This window comes from Herpailurus yagouaroundi, unplaced genomic scaffold (genome assembly GCF_014898765.1).
Source record: "Herpailurus yagouaroundi ecotype Mexico unplaced genomic scaffold, PumYag 220, whole genome shotgun sequence".
In the NCBI taxonomy this organism is placed as follows: Eukaryota; Metazoa; Chordata; class Mammalia; order Carnivora; family Felidae; genus Herpailurus; species Herpailurus yagouaroundi.
In genome coordinates, this window is record NW_024412451.1 from 123,533 (window position 1) to 147,767 (window position 24,235).

The following is a 24,235-nucleotide window of genomic DNA, read 5'->3' on the forward strand; positions in this document are numbered from 1 at the left end:
CCCCCCCCCCCCCCCCCCCCCCGTCTCCGTGCAGGTGGCGAGTACTTCAGTGACGAGCAGATGCGGTTCCGGGCCCCGCTGCTGTACGAGCAGTACATTGGGCAGTACCTAACCCAGGAGGAGCTCAGCGCCCGCGCCCCAGCCCACCGGCCTCCTGAGCCCGGCGCCCCCGGCACCGCCTGCCCGCTCTCTGACCTGCTGCTCCAGTCCTGCCAGGAGCGGGAGCTGCAGCAACGGCTGCTCCGACAGCAGGAGGAGGAGGAGGCCTGCCTGGAGGAGGAAGAGGAGGAAGAGGACAGCGATGAGGAAGGTGAGGGCCAGTACCGGGGAGGCCCGAGGCTGGGGCCCCCCGACCTGCAAGGTCAGACTCCCTCCCCTGCTTGCCCTGAGTGCCCAGGCTCTCCCAGCCTCTCCAGCATCGCCCCCCCCCCACCCCCCTGCTCCTCAAAGGCACCAAGGAGTCATCACTCACCTCCAGGCCATTACTCATGCTGTTCCCTCTGCCAAGAATGCCTTCCCTTCCCCACCCTTCAGGTAGCAGGTCCTGACCCAGCTCTACAGTCTCCAGAGTGCTATATTGTCCTCCTGTGTTCAGTGTGTGCCCCAGGAGGGCAGGACCAGGGCTGTCTTGGTCACCACCGCGTTCCCGGTGCCACCAGCACAGAGGAAGCAGCTCTTTGTGGGTGTGTGTTCAGCACGTACCCAAGGGCACCCGTCCCATCCCTCCACTGAGGGTGTCTGCCCCCACAGACCAGAGCCCTGGCAAAGACTCAGAGGCCTGGGTCCCTGACTCGGAAGAGAGGCTGATCCTGCGGGAAGAGTTCACCAGCCGGATGCACCAGCACTTTCTGGACGGCAAGGACGGGGACTTTGACTACAGGTGATTCGTGCCCCCCTCCCCAAGCCTGGCACTCCACAGCCCTCAGCCCAGGCATAAGGGTTTTAGATCAACCAGGGATCAGTGGGTGACCTTGGACGAGCTTCGTCCACCTCTGGGCCTCAGTCCCCTCACCTAAAGAAGGGACCGAACAAGGCTGACAGCTCAAATTTGATAAGACGTTGAAATATTTCCATTCGGGTGAGCAGCGGTGATCTAGAAGGATGACACTGCCCCGAGCCCCCCAGATGTCCTCCGGGCACCGCCACTTCAGGCCCCCAGACCCCCTGGTGCTACAGGAAATCACCCCTGGCAGGGAGAGACCTGCAGTGGCCTCTGCTGCCGTGCTGCTTGTTGATGTCCACACTGTAACCCTGGGCGAGACACACAGCCACTGCTTTGGAAAGGATTTTGCCATCAGGGAAAAGGACACAGAAGAGTGAAGGGTCAGAGTCAAAGATAAAAGGCTCTGACAGCTGAAGCAGTCTTGCCTTGTGGGTGTGACAGCCGATGCCCGGCTTCAGACCCAGCCCCGGCAAACCAACCCTCACCAGCTGTGGGGTGCACGATGGCCTGATCTAGGGAACCCCCCCCCACCTCCAGAGGCAAGCCTGGCTGATGAGCTGGGGTGGAGCCTCCCGGCCCGAGTTCCAACACAGAGCGGGGTGCGAGTGCCTAGGCCGCGGGGAGCCCTCAGAAAGCCGGGTGCCCATGAGGAAATGGGGCCTGGCCTGAGGAATAGAGACGAGCAGGGACCGGCGCCTGTTCCACCCTGGAGGGCAGCTGCTGGGCAGCAGGGCCAGTGGGTCCCCACCACTGTGGGGCTAAGCACCTGCTGTGTCCAGACTGTGGGGATAAAGCAGCAAGCAAAGCTGACAAAAGGGTTCCGTGCCTGAAAGGGGACCCAGTTTAGTGAGGAAGCAAAAGAAGTATTTAGCATCTGGTGCTGCCAGGGCCATGAAGAAAATTAAAGCAGGGTCGAGGGGCAGAGGTGTGGGAGGTAGTGATGAGGGGGCCAGCATAGGCTCTCTGAGCAGATGACATTTCGGCAAAGACTTGCAGGATGTGAGGGGTAAGCGACATAAATACCTGGGGTCAGAGTGTTCCTGGCAGGGGAGATAGCAGGTGCAAGGACCCTGAGGCGGATCGGAGGAACAGCAAGGGGACAGGGGTGGCTAGAGCAGATCGCGAGGGGCGAGGAGCAGGCGGGTCTCCTCAGAGGTGGCGGGCCGGATCAGACAAGGCTTCCTGCACCCAAGGGAGTATGGTGGGGGTCACGGGAGAGCTTGGAGCACAGCCAGGGGTCCTCTTCACAATTTAGGATCACATGCGCCCAGGGCAGACATTTCTCAGCACTGTTGACCTTTCTCGGGCCAGATGATTCTTTGTGCTCATTGTCCTGTGAGCAGCAGGGTGTCAAGTAGCATCCCTGGTGTCCGGTCCCTGGGCACCAGTGAGAGCCCCCCTAGGTGTGACAACCAAAACGTCTGCACTTATCCCCAAATGTCACCTGAGGGGCAGAAGCTTCCTAGTTGAGAACCACTCCAGGGAATGTGAGTCGGCCTGTCACTACATCTTCCAGCATTTTGAGAGAAACCAGAAGTTTTTATGTAAAATCTGCTTGGAAGACGATGCCTTCATTTGAAGCCCTGAGAGACTCCATGCGCCGCCCCCCCCCCCCCCCCGCCCCGGGTTAGCTCCGATTTATAGCCGCATATGGCCTGGGACCTTGGAGGGCCCCCCCACCCCCGGGCTCCTCCAGAGGGTGAGAAGCAGGGAGGCTGGGGTGGGAGGGGGCAGAGCTGGGCCCTGACAGCCCCTCCCCCCGCAGCACTGTGGATGACAACCCCGACTTTGACAACCTAGACATCGTGGCGCGGGATGAGGAGGAGAGGTACTTCGACGCGGAGGAGCCCGAGGAGGCACCCAGCCCAGAGCTGGATGGGGACTGACAGCCGCGCCGCCCACCCTGCCCGTGACTTCCTCTAGGGGACAGCAGGGCAGCCGCCCCACACCCCCGGCCTCGCTGGCTCTGGTGCCGTCCCGGCCCAGCCCCTGCCCCCTCTGTGTGCAGGGCTCCCTGCCTTCCCCCACTCTCCTTCCCTGATCCAGGTCTGTCTCGCTGTCTCTCTCACTCGCTTTTTCTCCATCCCTCTCCTCTTTCTACACGTCACTGTCTTTTTCCTCTCTGGCCTTCTGTCTCTCCCCTCTGTGTGCCTTGGCCTCTGTTCCCACGACCAGGCTCAGGCTGAACATCCTCCCCCGATGGAGGCCAGCGGGGCTCTTTGTAGCTGGAGCCGGCCAGGTCAGTGCCGGAGCGCAGCGCAGGGTCGTGAGCCCCCGGGCTCCGCCTGCTTGTCCAGCTCTGTACTGGTGGGCTCTTGCCTCCTTCAACTTCACCCTGGGCCTCTGGTGCTTCCTGCCCACACACCCCCATCTATCAGCCTCCATGCCGCCTGCCTCGGCCCTCTGCCTCTCAGCCTCTCTCTGTTTTCAGTGTCATCTCCCCCCAAACCCCAGCCTGGCTGCTGAGGAAGGAGCCTCACCGGGGAGGCTACCAGCTCCCACCTCTCCTTCAGGACCCAGGCTTGGGAGGGGGGTGTGGGGCAGCACTGGGGCCATGGGCCTGAGAGCTTGGGTGTGGAGGGAGGAGGGTGGGGAGGGGGGCTCTCTCCTTCAGCCCCACCGGCCAGCCCCTCTCTGCCTGGCCACAATTTTCCCTTCCTTCACTTCCTCCACCTCCTTCTCCCTCTCCTGTTTACACTCCCCAAATACGCACAGGCTGTTATCATGGGTCCTGAGTCATCCCACACACACAGCCTGCCCCAGCATCCCTGCCCCCAGCTGGCCACAGGGCCCGCCCCACAGAGCCCCCCGCCGCCCTGGGCTAATGGGAGCCAGATGGCCTCTTGGTGACTCAGCCACTTGGCCTGTGGGAACCCAGGCGTCCTGCCTTCCCATGCCCCCATACCCGGTTCATGCTCCCTCAGTAGACACAGACACACACACACAGAAGGGGTCAGCTGTTGGCAGGGGGTACAGGCCACACAGGTCAGAGAGATAGGGCCTGGGGACCCTTCACTCCTGTGAGCCAGCATGGTGACACCCTGCATAGCCAGGCCTGAAGACACTCGAAACCACCTCAGGCATATGGCCCGGAGAAAGGGGGAGACCCCCAAGGCCTCCCGGGACCACAGCCCTTGACCCCTGGGCCTCAGCTCTGCCCTCTGGGTCAGCCAGAACTAGAGCCAGACACAGAAAGTGAGAGCTGGCCTAGAGGCCGAGGGACATTCACACAGAGAGACCATTAAAAGAGGAAACTTCCGGTCACTGAGCAGTTCTGTCCTATTCCAGGCCGGATGGGCCTGATGCCCCATGGAATTCTCCAAACAACCCCATGAACTAGGGACTCCGCTCCATTTCATAAGTGAGGGGAGGGGGCCAGAAGGGGAATGTTACTTGCTCGAGGCCTCACGGCCACTGACGAAAAGCGAGGTCTAGAACTTCACAAGTCCTAGAGACCATTCTAGCCTGTGTGTTAGCTGTCAGGGCCACTGGGAGCAGACAGACGCACGGACTTGCTCAGAAAGGTCACGAAGAGACAGCTGTCGAGGGTGATACCAGCAGCTTACGCTTTGGGGCCCTCCCCACGTGCTCGGCACCATGCTGCACACGGGCTTGGAATCATCTCGATGGTGTGTAAGTCAGCACCTGGACCAGAACCATCACGGCAGTCCTACTCCTCACTTCCTGCCAGTAGCAATGCCCTGGCTCCCAGAGAAGACCCCTGATTGGCCGGCCAGACTCGCCCTTGGAGAGCCTGAAAGCCAGAGGATGGAAGACGTTTGTCCCTCGGGTACACACGTGTGTGTGTGTGTGTGTGTGTGTGCACGCGCGCGTGTGCGCCCACAGTCAGAGGACTTCTCTAAGCCAGGGAGCAGCCCCGAGTGAGGTGTGCAGTTTTCATCAGTCTGTCATTTGATCCTTAATGCTGTTTGTGATATACTTTGCCATACATAGATTTGTTACATAATAAAGAGTGATGAGAGACCACAGCAGTTGAGTCAGAATTAGGGTTAGTCAGATGGTGGAGGCGGGAGCGTCTGCCGCTGAGACAGAGGTGGGGCCAGTCAGGAGGGACTGTGGGAGACACACCCCCGGCACGGCCCCCGCAGCTGCCACTGGACCCTGAGGAGCCAGAGGTGACTGTCCCTCCGCCCCCCAGCCCTCGGTCGAGGCAGGCGGAGAGGCTGAGTCAGGGAGGGAGGACCCGCTGGGGGAGAGCCCCTCCGTGGGCATCCGGCCCCCACCCCGTCTCCTGTCTGTCCTCCTGGCCGGGCTGTGCTGGCTGCCACCCGCACCCCCATCTGACCCTTCTGTGTGTCCTGCCCTCGCATCCTGTCCCTCCCACCGCCACCCCTCTCCCTCTCTCTCTCCTCTCCTCTGCCTTCTCTTCTGCCTCTGTGCCTCTGACAGCCTGCCCGAATCTCCTATCACCTCCCACCTCGCTTGTCAGCCCTACACTCTTCCCCCGCCAGCCCTGCCCAGGGCCACTGCCACCCCTCTCACCTCCCTCCTGCTCATCCCTACACACTGGTCCCTTAGCCTGTGTGACCATTCGTCCGGAGTCTCCGCCCCATTTCCCCCTCTCCCTGTGGTCCCTGGCCTGACCCCTCACCCCCTGTCGGCTGGCCCCTCTTCTCTGTCTCCCAGACCCTGGGAAGCCCAGTGGGGATGTCCAGGTCAGAGGGTCACTGGTGGCCCCTGGGAGCCCAGGATGAAGGGTCACCGCTGCACCCTCATCCAGAAAGGGGGAGGCAAGGCTGTGGCCTGTCTGGCCTGAAGGAAATGTCTGCGCTGTGGCCTGGTCACCCCCGCCCCCAGGACCTGCCGGGCTGCCACCACCCCCGCCCCCGGGCTGGGGCCGAGTAAACACAGCCGACGGCAGCCGGGATATTTATACCGAGGTCCGGGCGTGGGTCCAGTGCCCACCACAGCCCCTGCCCTGCCCGCCCGCCACAGCCAGCCCGAGCCAGCGTGGCACCAGCCGGCAAGGGGACACACCGCAGACGCAGCCTCCACTCAGTGCAGAGGCCACTGGGCGTGTCGCTCGGGATGCCGTTGGCTTCCCTGGGGACACACCGTGCCCGCCCCTGCCCTGGAAACACCAGCACAAAATGCAGACCTGCAGGAGACACTACCAGCCCACTGAAGACTCACAAGGCCTCGAACCTGATGCAAAATAGAGACCCACACGACAGCTCACACACCGAAGTCACCAGCCCACGGACGGGAGACAAAACGCAAACACCACCTGTTCTCAGAGCTGAGGACACCAGTCTCTGCATGGACACACATTCGCACAAACACACGGGGAGTACAACAGCAAGCATACTGGGGACACACCCCACAGCATGCTCTCTGATGCCAGCCACGCACACACCAATCACAAGCATAACCCAGAAACAACTCACCCACGGACACACAACACATGCACCAGAAACACAGCTCCAAGAGCAAACACAAAGCACAACCCCTCCCGGAAACACACGTCTCTCCCAGACACACAGACAGACACGGAGAACATCCATATTTTAAGTCAAACTTACTGAAGAATGCACAAATCTACACCCAGCGAACAACGGCAAAGATGTGGAGAAAGAATTCAGACCCACAGCAGGCCCTGGGGACACGACCCTCTCCTGCACACAGACTTGCTGAGACACAGTGTCCCGCCACAGAACCCAGAGGGGGCACTGGCTTGTAAACAGGAACCCCAAACTGGGACGCACACACTGGAAATGCAGGACAGGTAGACAAACCGAAGGGACGCGTGCTGGGACACAGGCTTTGGTAGTACCTGTGCACACCCAACACAGCCGGAGGGCACCCGCTGGGGCGTCAGAAACCCCCAGGCTGGACAAAATTCACAGCACAAAGCGTGCGCGCGCGCGCGCGCGCGCACACACACACACACACACACACACACACAACCACACAAAGGGGGTGTGAACACGTTCAAATTTACATTAGAAACACCCCAAAGACACCATCGCTCAGGGAGAAGGGGCTTTCTCTTTCGTCTTCCCCCTCCTCTCCCCTCCCCGCTCCCTCCGGCTGACCCAGCCCCCAGGCCTGTCTGGGGGAGGGGGCAGGAAGGCCTGAGCTGGCCTCCCCGGTCCTGCTTCCTGCCCCGTGGGGGCCGGACGGGAAGCTGGGGCTCCAGCCGGAACCCAGGCTCCCCCCACGACTTCCCTCCCCTCCCGGGCTGCCCGCAGGAGTGGGGGAGGGGGAAGGGGCGCCCCGAACGCCCGGTGCTGCCCCTGCGCTTGGCGGGGGGCGGGGACTACCTTGTCCCCCACGGGCTCTGCCCCCCTCTCCTGCCGGACAGGGGCCGCCCGCAGGCAGTCCAGGAAGGTGCTGAGCCCGCAAGTTTCCCTTCCTGGGCGGCCTCCGCGCCAGCTCAGCCCGGCGGGCAGGTGGGCGGGGTGTGTCACGAGGGCGTGGCGAGGGCTCGGGCGACCGCGGGAGTGTGCGGCCCCGGTGTGAGGCCAGGACTTGCCCTCGGCCCGGGCACGGGCTGGGCTTGCGAGGGCCGCGACCCTGGGGGGGGTGTGTCTGGGTGTGTGGGACTTGCTCCGTCTGGGCCCCGGGGTGTGACAGCGTGTCTGGGTCTGACGGGGCCAGCTGCTGTCTGCGGGGCCTGGTGGGACTCCCCGGGCCTGAGCGTGTGGGGGCCTGGGAGATGTCAGACAGAGTGGGCAGGACCGGCCTCCTCCGGGTGATCGTGACGTGTGTCTCCATGTGTGGCGTGTGTGTCTGGGTGGGACTGTGATGTGTCAGGTTGTGTGCGCATGCACTGTGCCTGTTTGCGAGTGACCCCGGGGAGGATGTTTGTGTTAACTGTTGGTGGGTCCCAGCAGGAGCCTCCGTTTCATTTCCTGAGGGGGCTCTGATGCTGTGAGGTGTGTGTCTGTGCGGGGCACCATCTCTGAGTCTGTATCTGGTGTGTGGCTGGCGGTCGTGACCTGTGACCCTTCAGAATGTATTTGCGCGACTGCTTTTTGCTGTGTCCCAGTGCAGCTCCAAGGCTGGGTTCTGCATCTGGAATGGGGCCGCGTGCAGGGGCTGTCGCTGCCACCAGGTGTCAGGAGATTTTGTGTCTCCACGGTGGCTGCGGAAGGGGAATGTGTTTGCGAGACCGAGGGACCCGGTCCAGATTTGAACCTCTGTGGTGAGCGCGAACGTGTGTGTGTAGCTGTGCCGCGTTTTCGTGGGGCTGCGGTGACCACAGTCTGCGTCACTGTGTCCTTGCAAGTGTCTCCACACACGAGGCTGGTGAAAATGGCAGTATGTCCTTACAGAGTGAACCCCACCTAGGCAATCACTGGGCCAAGGAGCAGGTCCAGGTCCGGTGGCCCTGGGAAGGTCAGGACAGAGTGGGGGGTGGGGGGAGGGAACTGAAACCTGGGAGGAAGAGGGGCCACTGAGAGGCTGAGAAGAGGAAGCAGGAGAGAATTCACAGGCAAGACCACAGCAGATGGAGGGCCGCCCTGACCCAGGGCACTGTCATTTCTCACTTGCACGAATGGTCTCCCTGCAGCCCCCCTTGCCCACATTCAGTCTACTCAACCATCAGCCAGAGGGACCCTCCGAGCACCTAAGTCAAATCACACTCTTCCTCCGTTGGGAGCCCTGAGTGCAATTTCCCCCAGGCCCCTGGAGGCCTGATGTGGCCTGGAAAGCAGTACCAGTGCAGAGGTTATGTGCCTGGATCCTCGACTCCAGCTGTTTGGATTCGAATGCCAGCTGTGCCACATGCTAGCTGTGTGACCTTAACAAGTAACTGAACCTCTCTGTGCCCCTGCCCTGGCATTCCTGTCTGTAAAGTGGGGAGCAAAGGGTCTCTAGAGCAGGAGCTGGCAAACTTTTTCTTTGAAGGGCTAGAGAGTAACTGTGACTTTGCATACGGTTTTACTGAGCACTGAAACAGCCTTAGGTGATGCTCCAATAAAACTTTATTTACAGACACAGGCAAGTGGGTCAGAACTGGCCTGCAGGCAGCAGTGTGCCAACCCCTGCTCTGCTGGGCTGTGGGGAGAACGCAGGGAGCTCATACACCATACCTGGCACGGGGAATATCATTACTCTCTGGCCTGTGAGTGTTAATGACCTGACTCAGCTCCCAACACCCTTCCCCTTATCCCTCCCTTCCAACCACATTGGCCTTTCCTCCCAGTGTCGCTGGCTCACTCCAAATTCATCCTCAAGACCAGGCTGTGCCTAGGTCTTCCTACCAAGAACACTCTCCCCCGGGGCTCCCCCAGACTGCGCTCTTGACTTTCTTCACGTCCCAAATGCTACCTCCTCCGAGAAGCCCTTCCTCCCTCCCCAAATCATCTCTCACTCGGTGCTACTTTCCTGTCTTAGTGTGACTTCCCATATTTGTCTCCTCCCCAGGAAGTAGGTTCCTGGTGGGCAGGAACTAGTCCCTTAGCCTCTCTGGGCTTTGGTTTCCTCATCTTTAAAGTGAATGTTATCAGGGGCACCCTGGTTAAGCTTCCAACTCTTAAGTTTCAGCTCAGGTCAGGATCTCATAGTTCTGAGCTCGAGTCCCAAGTGGGGCTCTGCACTGACATCTCGGAGCCTGCTTGGGAGTCTCTCTCCCCCTTCCCCATGCGCGCGCCCGCACTCTCTCTCTCTCTCTCAAAATAAATAAGCAGGAAAAAAAAATAGAGTGTTATCAGAGTCCCTGTATCTCAGAGCTTTGTTATGGTGATTAAATGAGTTAATCAATAGAAGGCACTTAGAACAGCTCACAAGATGCTCAATAAATAAATCTAACTAGTGTTCACGGGGAGTCCTTGGAACATAAGTGCTCAGTAGGCGTTTGTGAGAGGAAATGAATGGAGACCAGAGGGGACAGATGGAACGGGAATCCAGGAACGTCAAGAACGTCGGGAGGGAGACCCCACTCTGGGACCCAACCACACACACACACACACAGAGACCCCAGTTGTCTCTCCACCTTTAATCGACCCCAGAGGGCTCTGGGGCGCGGTGTCCTTAAATACAGCCCGGCGCAGCGGGCGGGGGCGGGGCCGGGCCTGCCGGGTGGGCGGGGCCTGCGGGGCGGGGCGGGGCCTCAGCTGCACTTGCAGGAGCGCACGATCATGTTGGACAGCTGCTCCACCTTGGGCTTGCGGCCCACGTAGTACACGATGGGCAGGGGCTCCAGCGCCTGCGGCACGCAGCAGGGAGCCGCCGACGCGCCCGGGTTGTGCTGATTGTACAGGGCCAGGACCTGCGGGCGGGGTCAGGGTCGGGGGTCGTGGGCAGGGCGCTCCCACCCCTCCCGCCTCTTCCCCTCTCCGTCTGTCTCGTCTCAGTCCGTTCCCAGTCTCTACCTCTCTCCCTTTTCCACTCTTGCCTTGTCTTCACAGTCTCTGTCTCCGTGGCAGTGTGTGGACTCCAGGCCGTTCACTGTTCATCCTGTCTCTCGCGTTCCCTCTCCTTCCGTCTCCCGGCCTCCCCGCACCCGGTTGGTCACTCAGTCTCCATGGGTCTCGCCATAGACCGCAGATCCCTCTGCGTCTCCCTCTGCGTCAGGTCTCTCTACCGGCTCAGAGCCTGTCTCCTCCCATCTCCGTACCATCCTCTCTGATCCCCGGGCTCTCTCTACTTCTCATCTGGCTAAGTCCTCTCCGATTTTACCTGTTTGTCTCCCTCCACTCCCTCGGCCCCTGCTCCCCCCAGCCCAACCCCGGCCGGCCCGTGGCCAGACGCACCTTGCTGTACTGCGTGTCCAGGCTCCAGATGTAGGGACAGGGCCCTAGGCAGAAGTTGGCGTGGTAGCCCTTGGGCTCGTGGATCCACTTCCAGCCCAGATCCTTGCGGAAGTCAATATAGAGCTGCCGCACGCAGCAGTTCTTTTCCGTGGAGCTGCCGGGTGGGGGGTGGGGGTGGAGGGGGCCGGGTCAGGGGGGCGCGGCTGCTGCTGCTGTTGCTGCAAGGGCAGCCGCACCCCCCGGGTGGGGGGGGTGCACCCTGGTTGCCCCCAGCACAGCGTCCATCTCAGTGATATAGCAATAACGGTAACAGCAATGATAATCACTAACACTGATAAAGCGCTCTCTTTGGTCAAGCCCCTTGCTAACGGGATTGTAAACATCATTTCACACAAGGCTCCTGACAAGCCTGTAAGAAAGTCAAATGACCGTCCCCAAGCCCTAAGTTCTATGTGTGCAACAAATACTTGTTGAACCAGGACCAACTGCTTGGCTGGGATCTACTGGGGGCTCAGTACAAACGAAACAGACAGGAATTCCTGCCTTCTGGGGCCACATGCTAGAGACTGTCATGTCGAATCTCTGCTCCGAACATGGCTCAAACATGGCTCTGTGTCTCTTGGGGCAAATGCCCAAGCCCTCAACAGGAACCACAAGGCACCGCCTGGTCAGCTGATCTCAACTCCCTCCCCACTCTCTCTGACTCCAGACACTAGAACACAGCATCCTCCCTGTTCTTCAAATACAGCCCTGCCCCAGGACCTTTGCACTCACTCATCCCTCCTCCTGGCTTGCTATTCCCACAGATATCCACTCTAGTTCTTTTCTTTCCTTCAGTTCATTGAAATGTATGCTCAGATGTCCTTTACGCAGGGAGCCTTAACTCCTAGAACACTGCCTGACGGGCAGCAGGTACTCAATAAATATCAGTTAAAAAAATCAATGTCCTCTCCTCAGAGCATCCTTTCTGGACCATCCTACCCAAAGTACCCATCCAAATGATCGTGAATTCCATTCAGTGTGATAGTGGCATTTCAGTTCTGCAAGAAAATATGACAGTGTCTGTATCTGATGTGGGGCAAATCTTAATGCCTGTTGAAGCTGGATGAGAATCCATGGGACTTCATTACATCATATCTTGGTTGCTTTTGTCTACACTTCGAATTTTCCATAATAGAAGAAAATTTTACCCAGAATAGGAAAAATAGTACCCAATATCTATTTTTTTCTTCCCTCTTCTTCTGATTTATTTTCCTTCTTTTTTTTTAACGTTTATTTATTTATTGGGGGGAGGAAGGGGCAAAGAGAGAGGGAGAGAAAGAATCCCAAGCAGGCTCTGTGCTGTCAGCGTAGAGCCTGACAAGGTCTCAATCCTACAAACCAGGAGATCATGACCTGAGCTGAAATCAAGAGTCAGATGCTTAACCGACTGAGCTGCCCAGGTGCCCCTGATTTATTTTCCTTCTAAAACTTATTGCTACCTGGAGCGCCTGGTTGGCTTAGTAGGACATGTGACTCTTGATCTCTAGGTTGCGAGTTCGAGCCTCACATATATTATATATTATTTACTGTGAGAGAGAGCACAAATGGAAGAGAGACAGAGAAGGGAGAGAGAGAGAGAGAGAGGGAGGGAGAGAGAGAGAGAGAGTGAGAGAGTCCCAAGCAGGCTCCATACCGTCAGCACAGAGCCCAAAGCAGGGCTTGAACTGCGAGGTCATGACCTGAGCTGAAATCAAGAATCAGACACTTAACCGACTGAGCCACCCAGATGCCCCTCTATGTTAGGTTTTTAAAAAGCATATTGGAGAATAGTGATGTATAATATTTTACTGCTCTAGACTCATAATCCCTATCCCATGCTCAGAAGCAAAAGCCAGTCCCTCCCCAGTCCAGGCCCAGGCTCCTGCTTGTCTGGAAAGAACCAGGGCATTTTATGTGCTGGCCTCTGGGGCCATGGCTGAGGTGGGCAGGGACCTTAGCTAAAAAGCTTGATTCGTGGGAAGCATGAACACTTTATATTCCAGGTTCATATCATGTGAAAGAGATATTCTTCAAAGCTACAAGTACAGTATGATCCAAATTCTGTTTTGCATAAAAGGACTAAAAGGAAATATATTCAAATGTTGATTTTTTTTTTATACGTGGTAGTGTGATGGGTGATATCTTTCTGTATTTTCTAAATTCTTGACAGTGGGTATGTGTTACTTTTATAATAAGAAAGAGAAGAAGGAAAGAAGGGAGTAAGGGAGGGAGGAAGAGAGAGAGAGAGGGAGGGAGGGAAGAAGGGAGGGAGGGAGGAAGGAATATGCAGTGCCCTCTCCCCCTCTCCACATCCCCCCCCCAAAAAAAACGAACTCTGCAATTGGGGCAAAATAAAAAAATACGGATGTGTATACGTGTTTCAAACAGACACTGTGTCTGGAAGGAGACACAAATATAATAAAAGTGACTGTCTCTTCTTCAGAGAGGGGTGGGGATCAGAGCTGGAGGGTCTCTGACTATTCCTTCTAGGTTTGGCCCATGTGCATGCATTTATCTATTCAAGAAGTAATCAACAGAGAATTAACTGATCTCAAAACCCTATGAGGCAGGCTTTATTATTATTATTCCCATTTGAAGGATGAAGGAACTGAGCCCCAGAGAGGAAAGCACTGCCTGCCCATACACAGCATGTAAGTGTGGAGCTTGGGGACAGGTTCACGGCCAGCTCTGTGTCCCCTGGGAGGCTGGGGCCTCATCTGTCCAGCGCAGCCATGTCAGCTCAAGCACAGCAGGAAGAGGCGATGATACAGCATTTCCCGGGGCAAGACAAGGCCTCTCCAAAAGCCACAGAGAAGGGAGCCAGGAATCTGAGATCCCTGTGAGCTCAGCCTGGTTCCTCCCCAGTCTGATTGGGCCTCAGTTTCCCCATCTGTCCAAAGTCATGAGGGATGTTGGATCAAATAAGGTGTTGTTCAGGGTCAAGGAGGCATCAGGAAGTCCAGGACCAGGGAGAGTCCTGAGCTCCTGAAACCACAGGCACATATGTGCGCATTTACAGGCATATTTCTGGGGAAATGTCCTGGCTTTCAGCTTCTCAAGGGGGTCCTAAATTCACAGAAGGGAAAGAACCCCCTGTCCAGAATAATCTTTCACTTCCGGCTCAACTCTGGCTGGGGGTTTTGAGGTCCTAAGATTTGAATAGTCTGTGACCCTGATTACCCACCTGGGACATCCTCCCTGTGGGGTCCCCAGAGCAGCAGAAGCACCATCTGAGAACTTGTGGGGAATGTAAATTCTCCAGGCTCACCAAAAACCTACTGAGTCAGAAACTGGGGGTGGGGCTGGGGGTGGGGCTGGGGCTGGAAGACAGCAGGCCATATTTAACAAGCCTCCAGGTGACTTTGAGGCACTTTCTAACCCATTTATTCAGTGCAAGGCCTCTTGCAAAGCTTTCTTCTTCTTTTTTTTTTTTTTTTAATTAGCTCTCCACCTAACATGGGACTTGAACTCACAACCCTGAGATCAAGAGTCCCACACTCTACTGACTGAGCCACCCAGGTGTCCCTCTTGCAAAGCTCTTGCAGAGCCTCTCTGCCATCCAGTCAGGGCCTGATGGGTAAAAGAAACCCACTTGGGGCCCCAGAACAGAACAGGCTGAAGGCCTCACATTGGATGTTGGGTAAGAGTTCAGGGAGGCTAACTTCCACACTCCCATGTCATGGCCAAGTTCACTGCATCTCTGCCCCTACCCACTTCCTCTCCTGCAATGGGCGATTTCAAAGCACATGCCATCCACCATGTCATTTCATCCACAAATATTTCCACATGTATCTCCAAGAAAATCAGGACTACTGTAAAACATAACCACAAGACCATATAAGAAAAATTCTCAATTATTCCTGGATATCATAAAATATCCAATCACGGTTCACATTTCCCCAACTGTCTCACAAATGTCTTTTTGTTTTTACTAGTCTGCGTGAATAAAGACCCAAATAAGGTCTACACATTGCAATTACTTGATATATATTTTAAGATTCTTTTAGAAATCTACATAATCATCTCTCTACCTCCCTACTTTGCATTGTATTTGTTGAAGAAAGTGGGTCAGATTTCCCACCATCTAATTGTTGCTGACTGCAAGCCCATGGTGTTCTTTAACATGTTCCTCTGTCCCTGTGTTTCTAGAAAATTGGTAGTTGGATCTACCATTTTGTTCAGCTGCAGGTTCACTTTTTGGCACAACTTCTGAGGTGACACTGTGTCCCTCCCTGCGGAGGCTCCCATGGCTGGCTGCCTCCCTCTATATTGTTATTAATAACGTTCATTCATTCGTGGGGTTGCTGGGCTAAGGCTGGGGCTGGTGCTAAGCTTGGAAATAGAGCTGACTTTCCAGAAGGCGAACAGCATGTAACAAAGCCCAGAGGTACCTCATCCAAACAGTAAGCTGGGGAGGGACAAAGGTCAGATTATCGTTCTAATTCTGCAACATCTAACTCTGTATTTCAACATGCTAAGGAATCCAACTTTTCAACTTTCTTAGATTGCGATACTCCAGCATCTCAACATTCTAACAATAGCATTTCCAACTTGCTAGGATTCCTGTATTCCAAGCTCCGGTATCTTGTCATTCGTGATATCTCAGTATCGAATTACAGCATTCCACAATCCTGAGCCCATCACTCAAGAGGTCCAAGCTTCCACCTCTGAAGATCCCAGCTTTCCAAGAGTCTAACATCCCAACGCTGAGCCCCAACACTCTAGGATACCAATAACCTGGCTTTCTCCAACCCCAACATTTGTAGATGCCAGCTGTTGTTTTTTTTAATATATTATATATATATATATATATATATATATATAAATATAAAATTAATATTATACAAGCTATAAAAGAACCCAACTATACACACTTTATTTGAGGAAGAGAGAGAGGGGGAGAGTGGGGGGAAAGGGGCAGAGGCAGAGAGAGAGAGAGGATCCCAATCATGCTCCATGCTAAGGATGGAGCCCAGTGCGGGACTTGATCCCACAACCCCGGGATCATGACCTGAGCTGAAATCAAGAGTCAGACATTCAACTGACTGAGCCACCCAGGTACCCCAGTTTGTTTTGTTTTGTTTTGTTTTGTTTTTTTGTGTTTAAGTAGGCTTCATGCCCAGCATGGAGTCCAATGCGGAACTTGAACTCATGACCCTGAGATCAAGACCTGAGTTGAGATCAAGAGTAGGCCACTTAAGCGACTGAGCCACCCAGGTGTCCCGTGAATGCTAGTATTTTAACACAGGCTTCCACCATTCTGAGCCCAATATTCAAGGTCTCCAGTCTGCCAACAGTGGAGACTCCAATCTGTCAATGGTATGGGAATCCAACATGGGCAATCTTCCAATCCTCAATTCCCTAATTCTAAGATCCCAACACTCCTTGAGTCCAACATTCTCGGATTCCAGTCATTAACACTGAATTCTATGTCCTAGGATCCCAACGTTCTAGAACCCCAGCCTGCCAACATTGAACTTGCTCGGGTCCCTCAGTCTACACACCAACACACCAGCAAGAAAGCAAGATGATCTCAACATCCTAGGACTCCACATCCCAGCATCCTAGAACTCAGAGCCCATCCTCTGAGCCCTCCAGGCTGAAGGAGGTGCCAGCCATGCGTAGCACCAGCCAGGTGCCCAACTTGAGCCTTCCCTGGTTGCGCCCAGCCATCACACCACCAGACGAGAATGCCACGGTCAAGGGCTGAAAGGTTCACCTGAAGCAGTAGTTGGTGTCCAGGGCTCGGCGGTGCCGCGAGCTGTGCAGGTGCTGGGCCCTCTCCAGCGGGGTGGCCATGAGGAGCAGAAAAGGCCGGTTCATGCCATGAATGGTGGCCAGGTCACCTCGGCGGCTGGAACTGAATCCTGCTTTGGTTTGGAGTTGTAGGGTGTGGGGGAGACATAGACACACACTCTCAGATGGATGAATGGGGGCAGGGGCAGGGGGAAGAGGACACGAGTGCACACACATGCGCACACACGCGGGCATGGGGCCGGGCCAGGGAGATGGGCCTCACCGTTGATGTCCACTTGCAGTGTGTTATCTTTGCTGTCACAGGAACAGTGGGCACTGAGGCGAAAGCCCTCTACTTCCCCTGTGGGAGTGGGGAGTGGGAAGCCAGTGTGAGATGCCAGGTGCTGTTCACACCCCCGCCGTGGGTGGAGCAAACCCAGGGTGGAGGGGGTGTTGGGGCTCCCCCTGTCTCTTCCCCTGCCTGCCCTCTCCCTGCATCCTCCTGCTCTTGGCCTTGCTTCCTCCTTCTCCTCCTTCAGGTCTCAGCTCAAATGTCACCTCCTCCAGGAGGCCCTCCCGGACACATGCCCCACCCCCACAGTGACATCACTTTATTTTCTCCATAGCACTCACCCTCCTGACATTCGCATTTGGCTATTTGTTTCCCTCATTGTTCTCAGTGGAAAGCAGGATACATGGGGGCAGGGATTCCTGTTTTCTTGCTCCCCGCTGGGCCTAGCCCACAGTCTTAAAAATAAACATCTACTGAGTGCACACCCCGGGTGCCAGGCCCTGTCCTAAATGCTCTGTGGGCATTATCTCTTCTGATCCTCGCCAGAGGTCCCAATTTAATAGGCACGGAAGCCAAGACCCACAGAGGGCAGATGATGTGCCTCAATTATGAAAAGGTAGGGATGGGGTGCACACCCACAGAGCAGCTGTGGGAGAAAGGCTTCTTGAACAAATGAGTGAATGATTTTCTAAGCTCCTACCAGGTGCTGGGCCCTGTGCTGGGTGCTCTAGACTCTGCAGTGACCGAGACAGGCCTTTGTCCAGCGGCCCCGGGCCCCTGCCTTTCAACACCTGGCCGATCCACCACTTATCCCTTAAGTCTCTATACTATCACCTTCCCCCAGGAAGCCCTCCCAGACCCTCTAGGATGGGTCCCAGCAGCACTCGGGGCCTCCCCACCCCGCCACTGCTCCTTCGGGTCATCACTGCCACCTAGGGCTTTGGCAAGACTTTGTAGATGTCCAGAGTTGCCCCGTGAAGGCAGCATCTAGAAGTTGTCTTAGTTACCACTGTGTCCCCAGCATCACCGCACACAGGGCGGGGCTCAGAGCAGGGACCCATTGGCATTTGTTGAGGGGAGGCATGAACAAAAGGGAGATCAGGAAGGGGGATGTGGGTGTGGTGGACTCAGGTCAAACACAGTCCTCTTACAGACAGATCGGCTGTGTCAGGCTCTCCCTGGACTCAGGGTGCGCCTTGAACACTCTTGCCTCTCCTTCTTTCCCCGACGGGTTCCACTCAACCCTCAAATATCAGCTCTGATGTCCCCTCTTCCAGGAAGCCCTCCCTGACCCCAAGCTGGGTCAGCCATCTCCTCTGGGGTCCCTATTCCAGCCCTACCCAATCTGGGTCATTACATCCAGTTTTCAGGTCTTTCCCCACTTCCCCCACCCCAAGAATGGACTATGGGCTCCGTGAGGGCAAGGGTGGGGCTGTTTGGGTCACTGCTGTGTCCCCAGCATCACCCACCACCCAGCAGGTGCTCAGGAAATGGATTAGGCATTATCACTCAGGTCTGAGGTCTAGGAGGAAGGCCACGTCTTGGCTGGGACATGGGGTCCCAGCTGCTAGGCAGGACAAAGAGCTCTATCCCATTACAAAATAGGGGCGGGGCAAACAAGCGGTCCTTACCTCCATGGCTCAGCCACTGCCGCACCACTCCAGTGACATCAAAGGACAGCCATTCCGGCGTGTCACTGGGTGCCAGCAGCCGGTTGCTGAGGTAGCGCCAGGAATTATTGCTGTATTTCTGGGGGGAGATGAATTGGGGGGAGACAGTGGGTTAGATGCAGCTCCCCACCCCCAAATACACTGACTGCACCCCCACTCCTGCTCCACCAAACAGGCTGCCAGAGAGTCCCTCAGACAGTCCCCTCCCAGACATCCACGCTGTGGGGCCCTGCAGGAACAACCCCCACCCCACTGCCGGAGCGGCCTTGGGAGGAGAGAGGAGAGAGAGCCCCAGGCCGGGGATCAAGGCACCTGGACGGCTCAGCCTCTGCTCTGAGTCCCTGTGGGGCCCCTCCACGGCCTGACTTCCCTCACTGGTGAAATGCCAGGCCCCTTTCAGCTCAGACAGTCCACCACGCTGAGATCCTCCTGGGACATCCTGGGGTCCCCTGAGCATACAGTTCTGCAAATCTGACACCCTGAATTCTGAGAGCCTGTAACTTTCTAGGGGCTTATGTTAGAAGTCATTCCATACCCCAAGAATGACCCATTCAATGAACCTGAGAAATTCTGAGAGACTGATGTTCTAGACACCCAGGAGTCTGGCACGCCCCAAACCCAGATGCTGCAGAGGTCTGATGCCCGTGTGCCACGATCCTCTGGGGCTGGGCGGAATACTCCAGACACTGGCAGCGTGAAGCTGAATTCTCTCTAGACTCCCAAGGAATTGACCACAGACACACTTCCTTTGTTGTAACAGTCTACCACCTACCATTAAACCCAATGTCCCACATGACGTGGACTCCAGGTCGCATAATCTTCTAGACTCCAGCCCTCCCAGAGGCCCCAGTCTTCCTGGAGACTCTAACTCTTCTAGAACAGAACTATCCAAAGGAACTTTCTAGGATGCTGGAAGTGTCCTTTATCTGCGGCATCCAAAATAGCAGCCACTAACCACTACGGAGCACTCAAAATATGGCCAGTGAGACTGAGGGGTTGAATTTTTTTTCTTTTAGTCACTTAAATGGCCACGTGTGGCTAGTGGTCCTGGACAACTGTACTGGACAGAATGGCTGGAGAGCCTGCAACCTTTCAAGATTCTGGCCTCTTGAGTGTTTAGTATCCTAGGGTGCTAGGAGCCTGAAAGTTCTAAAGGGCCCCATGATTCCATGGCCTGCACGCCCCCATCCTGCCGAGTCTGTCTGTGTGGACCTTGCAGCCACCAGCCGTCCAGCTGCCCACCTCAGCCCCAGTGCAGCCCACCTCTGGGGCCCGGGCCCCCACCTGGTACAGTTCCACGTGCTGCTCCGCTTTTAACTTGAGCCTCAGCAGGCGCAACTCTGCCCGGGAGAGCAAGACGGGCTCGGGCACTGCTTCTCGGAGCTCCGACGTGTTAAAGAGCATATATATGCTGTGCGGGGTACGCTGGACTTTCTCATAGATTTCTAGGCGGGAGGAGCAGAGAGGAGGGAGGTCAGGGGGTTTGGCGAGGGCGGAGGGAGCTAGCACACCCCAAGTCTAAGAGCGTGGGCTCCCGGCGCTGACGACCCTGGGTTGGAACCCGATTCTGACATTTTTTAGCGGTGTGACCTTGGGAGAGTGGCTCTCCCTCTCTGGATTTGTTTCGCCCTCTGTAAAATGGGGTCTGAGCCACACTTGTCTCCTGTCATCTGTAAAGCGTCCACTCAGTACACAGCCCTAAGAGGGGCTGCTGTGCTCGCTCAGGTGCCCCCAGCACTTGAAGCCTCAAATGCAAATTGAATGGCAGGAGTAGGATGGAGGGAGCAGCCTTCCAGCTCTGTGACTTTGGGCAAGTCACATTCCTTCCCACAGCCTCGCTTTCGGGGCTATTCTTTGGGAAATGACAACCCCACCAAACTCCCTAACTGCCCACCAGGCTCTCCTAACTGGAGCACTGTGTGACTTTGGGCAAGCGAATTCCACTCTCTGTGTCAGATTCTCAACTGTAAAAGGAGGACCGGCTGCAAGATTATATAGTGTGCGACGAGTGAGCTGGTGCGGTAAAGCAGGCAGCAGTCTGAACACCCGGGCTGTGCTAACGTGTATGTTAAAGAGTGCTCACCATTTGCCAGGGGCTATGCACCACACTTTACAAGGGCTAAGACATTTAAACCTCACAACAACCTCATGAGGAAAAGACAATTATTGTACCCATTTTATAGATGGGGAAACAGGTCATTTGCCCCACGGTGACATAGGTAAGGAGCTACAGAGCTGGGATTCAAACTCAGGCGGTCTGGTCCCAAAGACTACTCTTAACCCCAAGGCCATGCAGTCTCCCTGCTACTGTGACATTATTATTACTACAAATTACTCTTACTATTACTAATTGCTTCCTGCCTTCTCTCCCTCAGCTGGTTAGACAAGGCAAAGTTCATTCTAGGTAGGAATGGCTTTGGTGGGGGGAGGAAGAAAAATGGGAAGAGTGCGTTCTAGTCTAGGAAAAGTTTGGGATGAGCAGGCAGGCCATGACCTTGTACATCAACTGGGATACATCCTTTAAGGCCTCTGCCGTAGGGGTGCAGAAATGGAGGAGACAGGATCTGATGAGAAAGGAGAGGCAACTTCTTCCATGGGCCCCCTGCCCCTACTCCTCCCCACGCTAGCCAGGCCAGCCCGGGGGCCCCCCCCCAAAGAAGCCCTATCTTGACCCAGGGGTTACTCAGCAAACCCCAAAGGAAGTGTAGTGCAGGGGTGGAGGGTGGGAGGACGGGTGGAGACAGATACAGAGGAAGAAAGGAAGGGCAGGACCGGTCAGAGGGAGGGATGGAGAGACCACAGAGACAGGGAGACTCGAGGAATAGGGCGAGGTGGAAAAAGAGGGAGAAAGAGGGAAGAGATGGGAGACACACACGGGAAGAGAGACATAGGGTTTGGGGGCAAGATGGAGCCAGACTGGGAGGGGAGAAGAGGTCTGAAGGTACCAGCGGTAGAGAAATCTCTACAACGAAGGTGAAACGACCACAGAAAAGGTGAGCCTGAAATGTGGGTGGGGAGGGGCGTCACCTGGCCGGGCACGCATGCGTGGCCCAAGGACCACAGGTGCACCGCCCAAGACAGAAAATGAAAACAGGGGGGCTGCCCCAAAGCTCCGGGCCACGCGGAACCCCTGGGTCCCCGCGTGGGCGCCGAGGGGCCGGGCCCGGCAGCAGCCCCGCCCCAGAATGGGGTGAAGAGGGCGGGAGGCGCCGCAGCCGCGAGGGCGGGGACCCGACCTGCCCCGTCTCGCCCCAGGCTCCGCGCGCGATCCCCGCCCCCCGGGCAAGGAAAAGGAAGGGAGGGCGGGCTAGGCGGCCGGACGCTGGGGTTTCCCCAGCCTCCCGGAGAGGAACTGGGACTCTGGGGTCCAGACTCTCCTAGTTCAGCTCTGCGGGGTCCTCCCCCCCCCCCCCGCCGACCCTTTCGGGGAGGGCAGGCTCCTCCCTCCGCGCGTGGCACCCACGTGGGGCTCCCTCACCCCGACCAGCTCGGTTTTCTCACCCCGATCTTGCAGAGTCTCACCCACCCACCTCTCCCTCTAGGGCTCGACTCCTCACTCAGCCCGCTTCCTCCCCTCCCGCGGCGTGGGGGGCTCGCTGCTCCCAGAACGGCACTGTTTATGTCTCTCCTCCACTCCCTCCCCGTCCCCCGTTCTCATGCCTGTCTCCCCTCTCTCTAAACCCCTTCCCACCATCCACTATTCTAGGTTTCTTGGGGGCTCGCTTCCCGCGCTGGGCTTCCTCCTCTCACGTCCATATGCCAAATACTCGGAGCACCTCGCGCGCATCCCCGACGCCCCCCTGGGGGTCTCCGCTGCTCTCCTGCTCGTACCTCCCCCCACCCCAAGACCTCGGGTCCCCTCTTACCCGCATTTATCATCCTCCTCTCTGTGGGCCCTCCCCCAATCCCGCGTGTTTTTCGCGCTCGCTGCAAGTGGATCCACTGTCCACTTTCCCGATACCTCCGGAGTTCGCTTCACCTAGTTTTTCTGTCCTTCTTGAATTTTCTCGCCTCGTGCTCCTGAGCTCTGGGTCAGCTTTCCCCACTGCCTCCCCTCTCTCAGATGCTGGGGTCTTCGCTTCTCCCAAAGCGGGCTCCCTCTCTCTATGCAGCCCTCACCCCACGACCCCCCACACTCTAGTGCACTGTGAAGAAAGAAGTCTTTCTACCCCTTCACCCCCCAGTTGCTTCTCTCCCTCTAGGGGACTGCCCCCCCCCTCCACGATCCCGCAGGTTCCCGTCGCCCTCTAGAAGCCCACTTCGCTCCCTATCTCCTGCCCTTCAAGGCCAGATACCTGAGGGGTAGGAAGCTCAGTCCTCTCCTCTTTGAGACCCCCCTCCCGCGTTCCCGGCAACCCTGGGGGTCCTCTTCCTCTAGGCAGTTTCCTCTGCCAGTAATTTCCTCCCCCGTGACCCCTGCACTCCGGCGCCCCCTGGGGGCTCCCCTCCAGGGTCCCCGGCCCCTCTGAGCTCACTGTTGGTGTTTTCCACCATTAGCACGCGGGTGACCTCCTTGGCGTAGTAGTCCGCCTCAGGCTCGGGCTCCGGCTCGGCGCTCTCCCCCGCCACCCGGTCGCGGGTACTGTTGTAAAGGGCCAGCACAGCCTCGGGCAGCGGGCCGGGCGGCACCTCCCCCTGGCTCGGGGGGCTGGCGAGCCGCAGCTTGGACAGGATCTGGCCGCGGATGGCCTCGATGCGCTTCCGCTTCACCAGTTCCATGTCGATGGTCTTGCAGGTGGACAGTCCGGCGGCCGGCCGGCCAGGCGTCAGCACTAGTAGCCACAGCAGCGGCAGCAGCAGCGGCAGCAGCCGCAGCCCGGAGGGCGGCATGGGGGAGGCGTCGCCCCCGGCACCGCCGAGAGCGCGAGCCCCGCTGCGGTGGGAAAAGGGAGGCCCCGCCCCTAGAGGGGCTCGGGGTCTCCCGAAGAAAGATAGGAGGGTCGGGGTGAGGTGAGGGGAGTTGAAGCCCTCAGGGAGAACCGAGTGGAGGTGGAGGGGAAGCTCTGATGGGTGGTTTCTCGGTATCCCAAGGAAAAAACCGAGAGGGGCGAGATCTGGTACCAGAGGTGGGTGGTCTTGAGTAGGAAAGTTAAGGAGGTGTGGGAGAGATCCCGTCTCCCGGATCCCGGTGGAGAAGGGTCCTTGGATGCGCGGGGGCTCAGGATAGAGGCTGGAGGTGGGGGAGCGGCGTGCAGGGGGGTGCGCCCGAGGTCTGGGGTCAAGTCTTCGCGGGAGTCCGGGTTGGCGGCTCCTGAGGGCTGTTCCGGAATGGGGGCGCCTGGGGGACGCCGTGGAGGGGGCAGGGAGGGAGCAAGCGTCCGAGGCGGTGGTGGGGCGGTCTGGGGTCCCCAAGTCCTGCCTCCTGGCGGGGCAGTGCCGCGCCAATCGGTCCCCGCGTCTCCGGCTCCCAGCGGCAGCGGAAAAGTCTCAAAACTTTTTTTCCTCTTCTCCCAACCAGCTCGTCCCTCCTCCCGCTCCTCCTCCCCCTCCTCCCCGCAGTGGCGGCGGCGGCGGCGGCGGGGGCGGCGGCGGCGGCTCGTCTCAGACTCTGGGGCCTCAGGCTGCTCCTCGGCGGCTCCTTCCTCCGCTCCCGGCCGAGGCCGGCCCCGCGGGCGGCTCCGAGCCGGGGGGTGCCCCGGAGGGGGCGTCCCCCCTGCCCCCGGCCGGGGGCCTCGCTGTCTGGCGGATCCGCGGCGGGAGGAGGGGGTGGGACGCCCGGGGCGCGAAGGGCGGCGGCGGCGGCAGTGGCGGGGACCGGCTGGGGCGGCGGGGGGTTTTGAAGCCGCCCCGGCCCCACCCAGGAAGCGCGCGGGGCGGGGGCGGCCCCCAGGGGGAGGACATGGGGGGGCCG

General features: G+C 57.6%; 2 protein-coding genes across 3 annotated transcripts in view; one reads left to right on the forward strand and one right to left on the reverse strand.

Annotated features, from left to right (window-relative positions):
• The window catches only part of CCDC97 (coiled-coil domain containing 97), a 10,504-nt gene extending 5,572 nt beyond the window's left edge, over positions 1–4,932 (forward strand). Inside the window, exons 3-5 of the mRNA XM_040457162.1 lie at positions 35–310; positions 751–880; positions 2,709–4,932. Coding sequence (XP_040313096.1) covers positions 35–310; positions 751–880; positions 2,709–2,829 — 527 coding nt within the window. The 3' untranslated portion in view covers positions 2,830–4,932. The remainder of the gene's footprint in view (positions 1–34; positions 311–750; positions 881–2,708) is intronic.
• Positions 4,933–9,892: 4,960 nt separating this feature from the next.
• On the reverse strand, positions 9,893–24,142 carry TGFB1 (transforming growth factor beta 1). Of its 2 annotated transcripts, none has more exons than XM_040457163.1 (7): positions 22,860–24,142; positions 19,669–19,829; positions 18,346–18,463; positions 16,706–16,783; positions 16,406–16,556; positions 10,666–10,819; positions 9,893–10,181 (listed from the first exon to the last, which is right to left on the reverse strand). In XM_040457163.1, exons 1-7 carry the CDS (start codon positions 23,212–23,214, stop codon positions 10,023–10,025), a joined length of 1,176 nt encoding a protein of 391 aa, XP_040313097.1. In that variant the 5' UTR covers positions 23,215–24,142; the 3' UTR covers positions 9,893–10,022. The 2 variants fall into 2 exon arrangements, with proteins under 2 accessions (XP_040313097.1, XP_040313098.1); XM_040457164.1 differs by having other exon boundaries at positions 9,894–10,181; positions 16,406–16,553; positions 22,860–23,864.
• Between the last annotated feature and the right edge of the window lie 93 nt (positions 24,143–24,235).

What these genes read in the sequence shown, in the direction of transcription:
- TGFB1 (XM_040457163.1), bottom strand. Translation starts at nt 23,214, where the DNA reads ATGCCGCCCTCCGGGCTGCGGCTGCTGCCGCTGCTGCTGCCGCTGCTG. An exon ending in AGCACGTGGAACTGTACCAG is followed by an intron (nt 18,464 to 19,668) that starts GTGGGGGCCCGG and finishes ATCTCCCCCCAG; the next exon opens with AAATACAGCAATAATTCCTG. An exon ending in GCAGTGGCTGAGCCATGGAG is followed by an intron (nt 16,784 to 18,345) that starts GTAAGGACCGCT and finishes CCACTCCCACAG; the next exon opens with GGGAAGTAGAGGGCTTTCGC.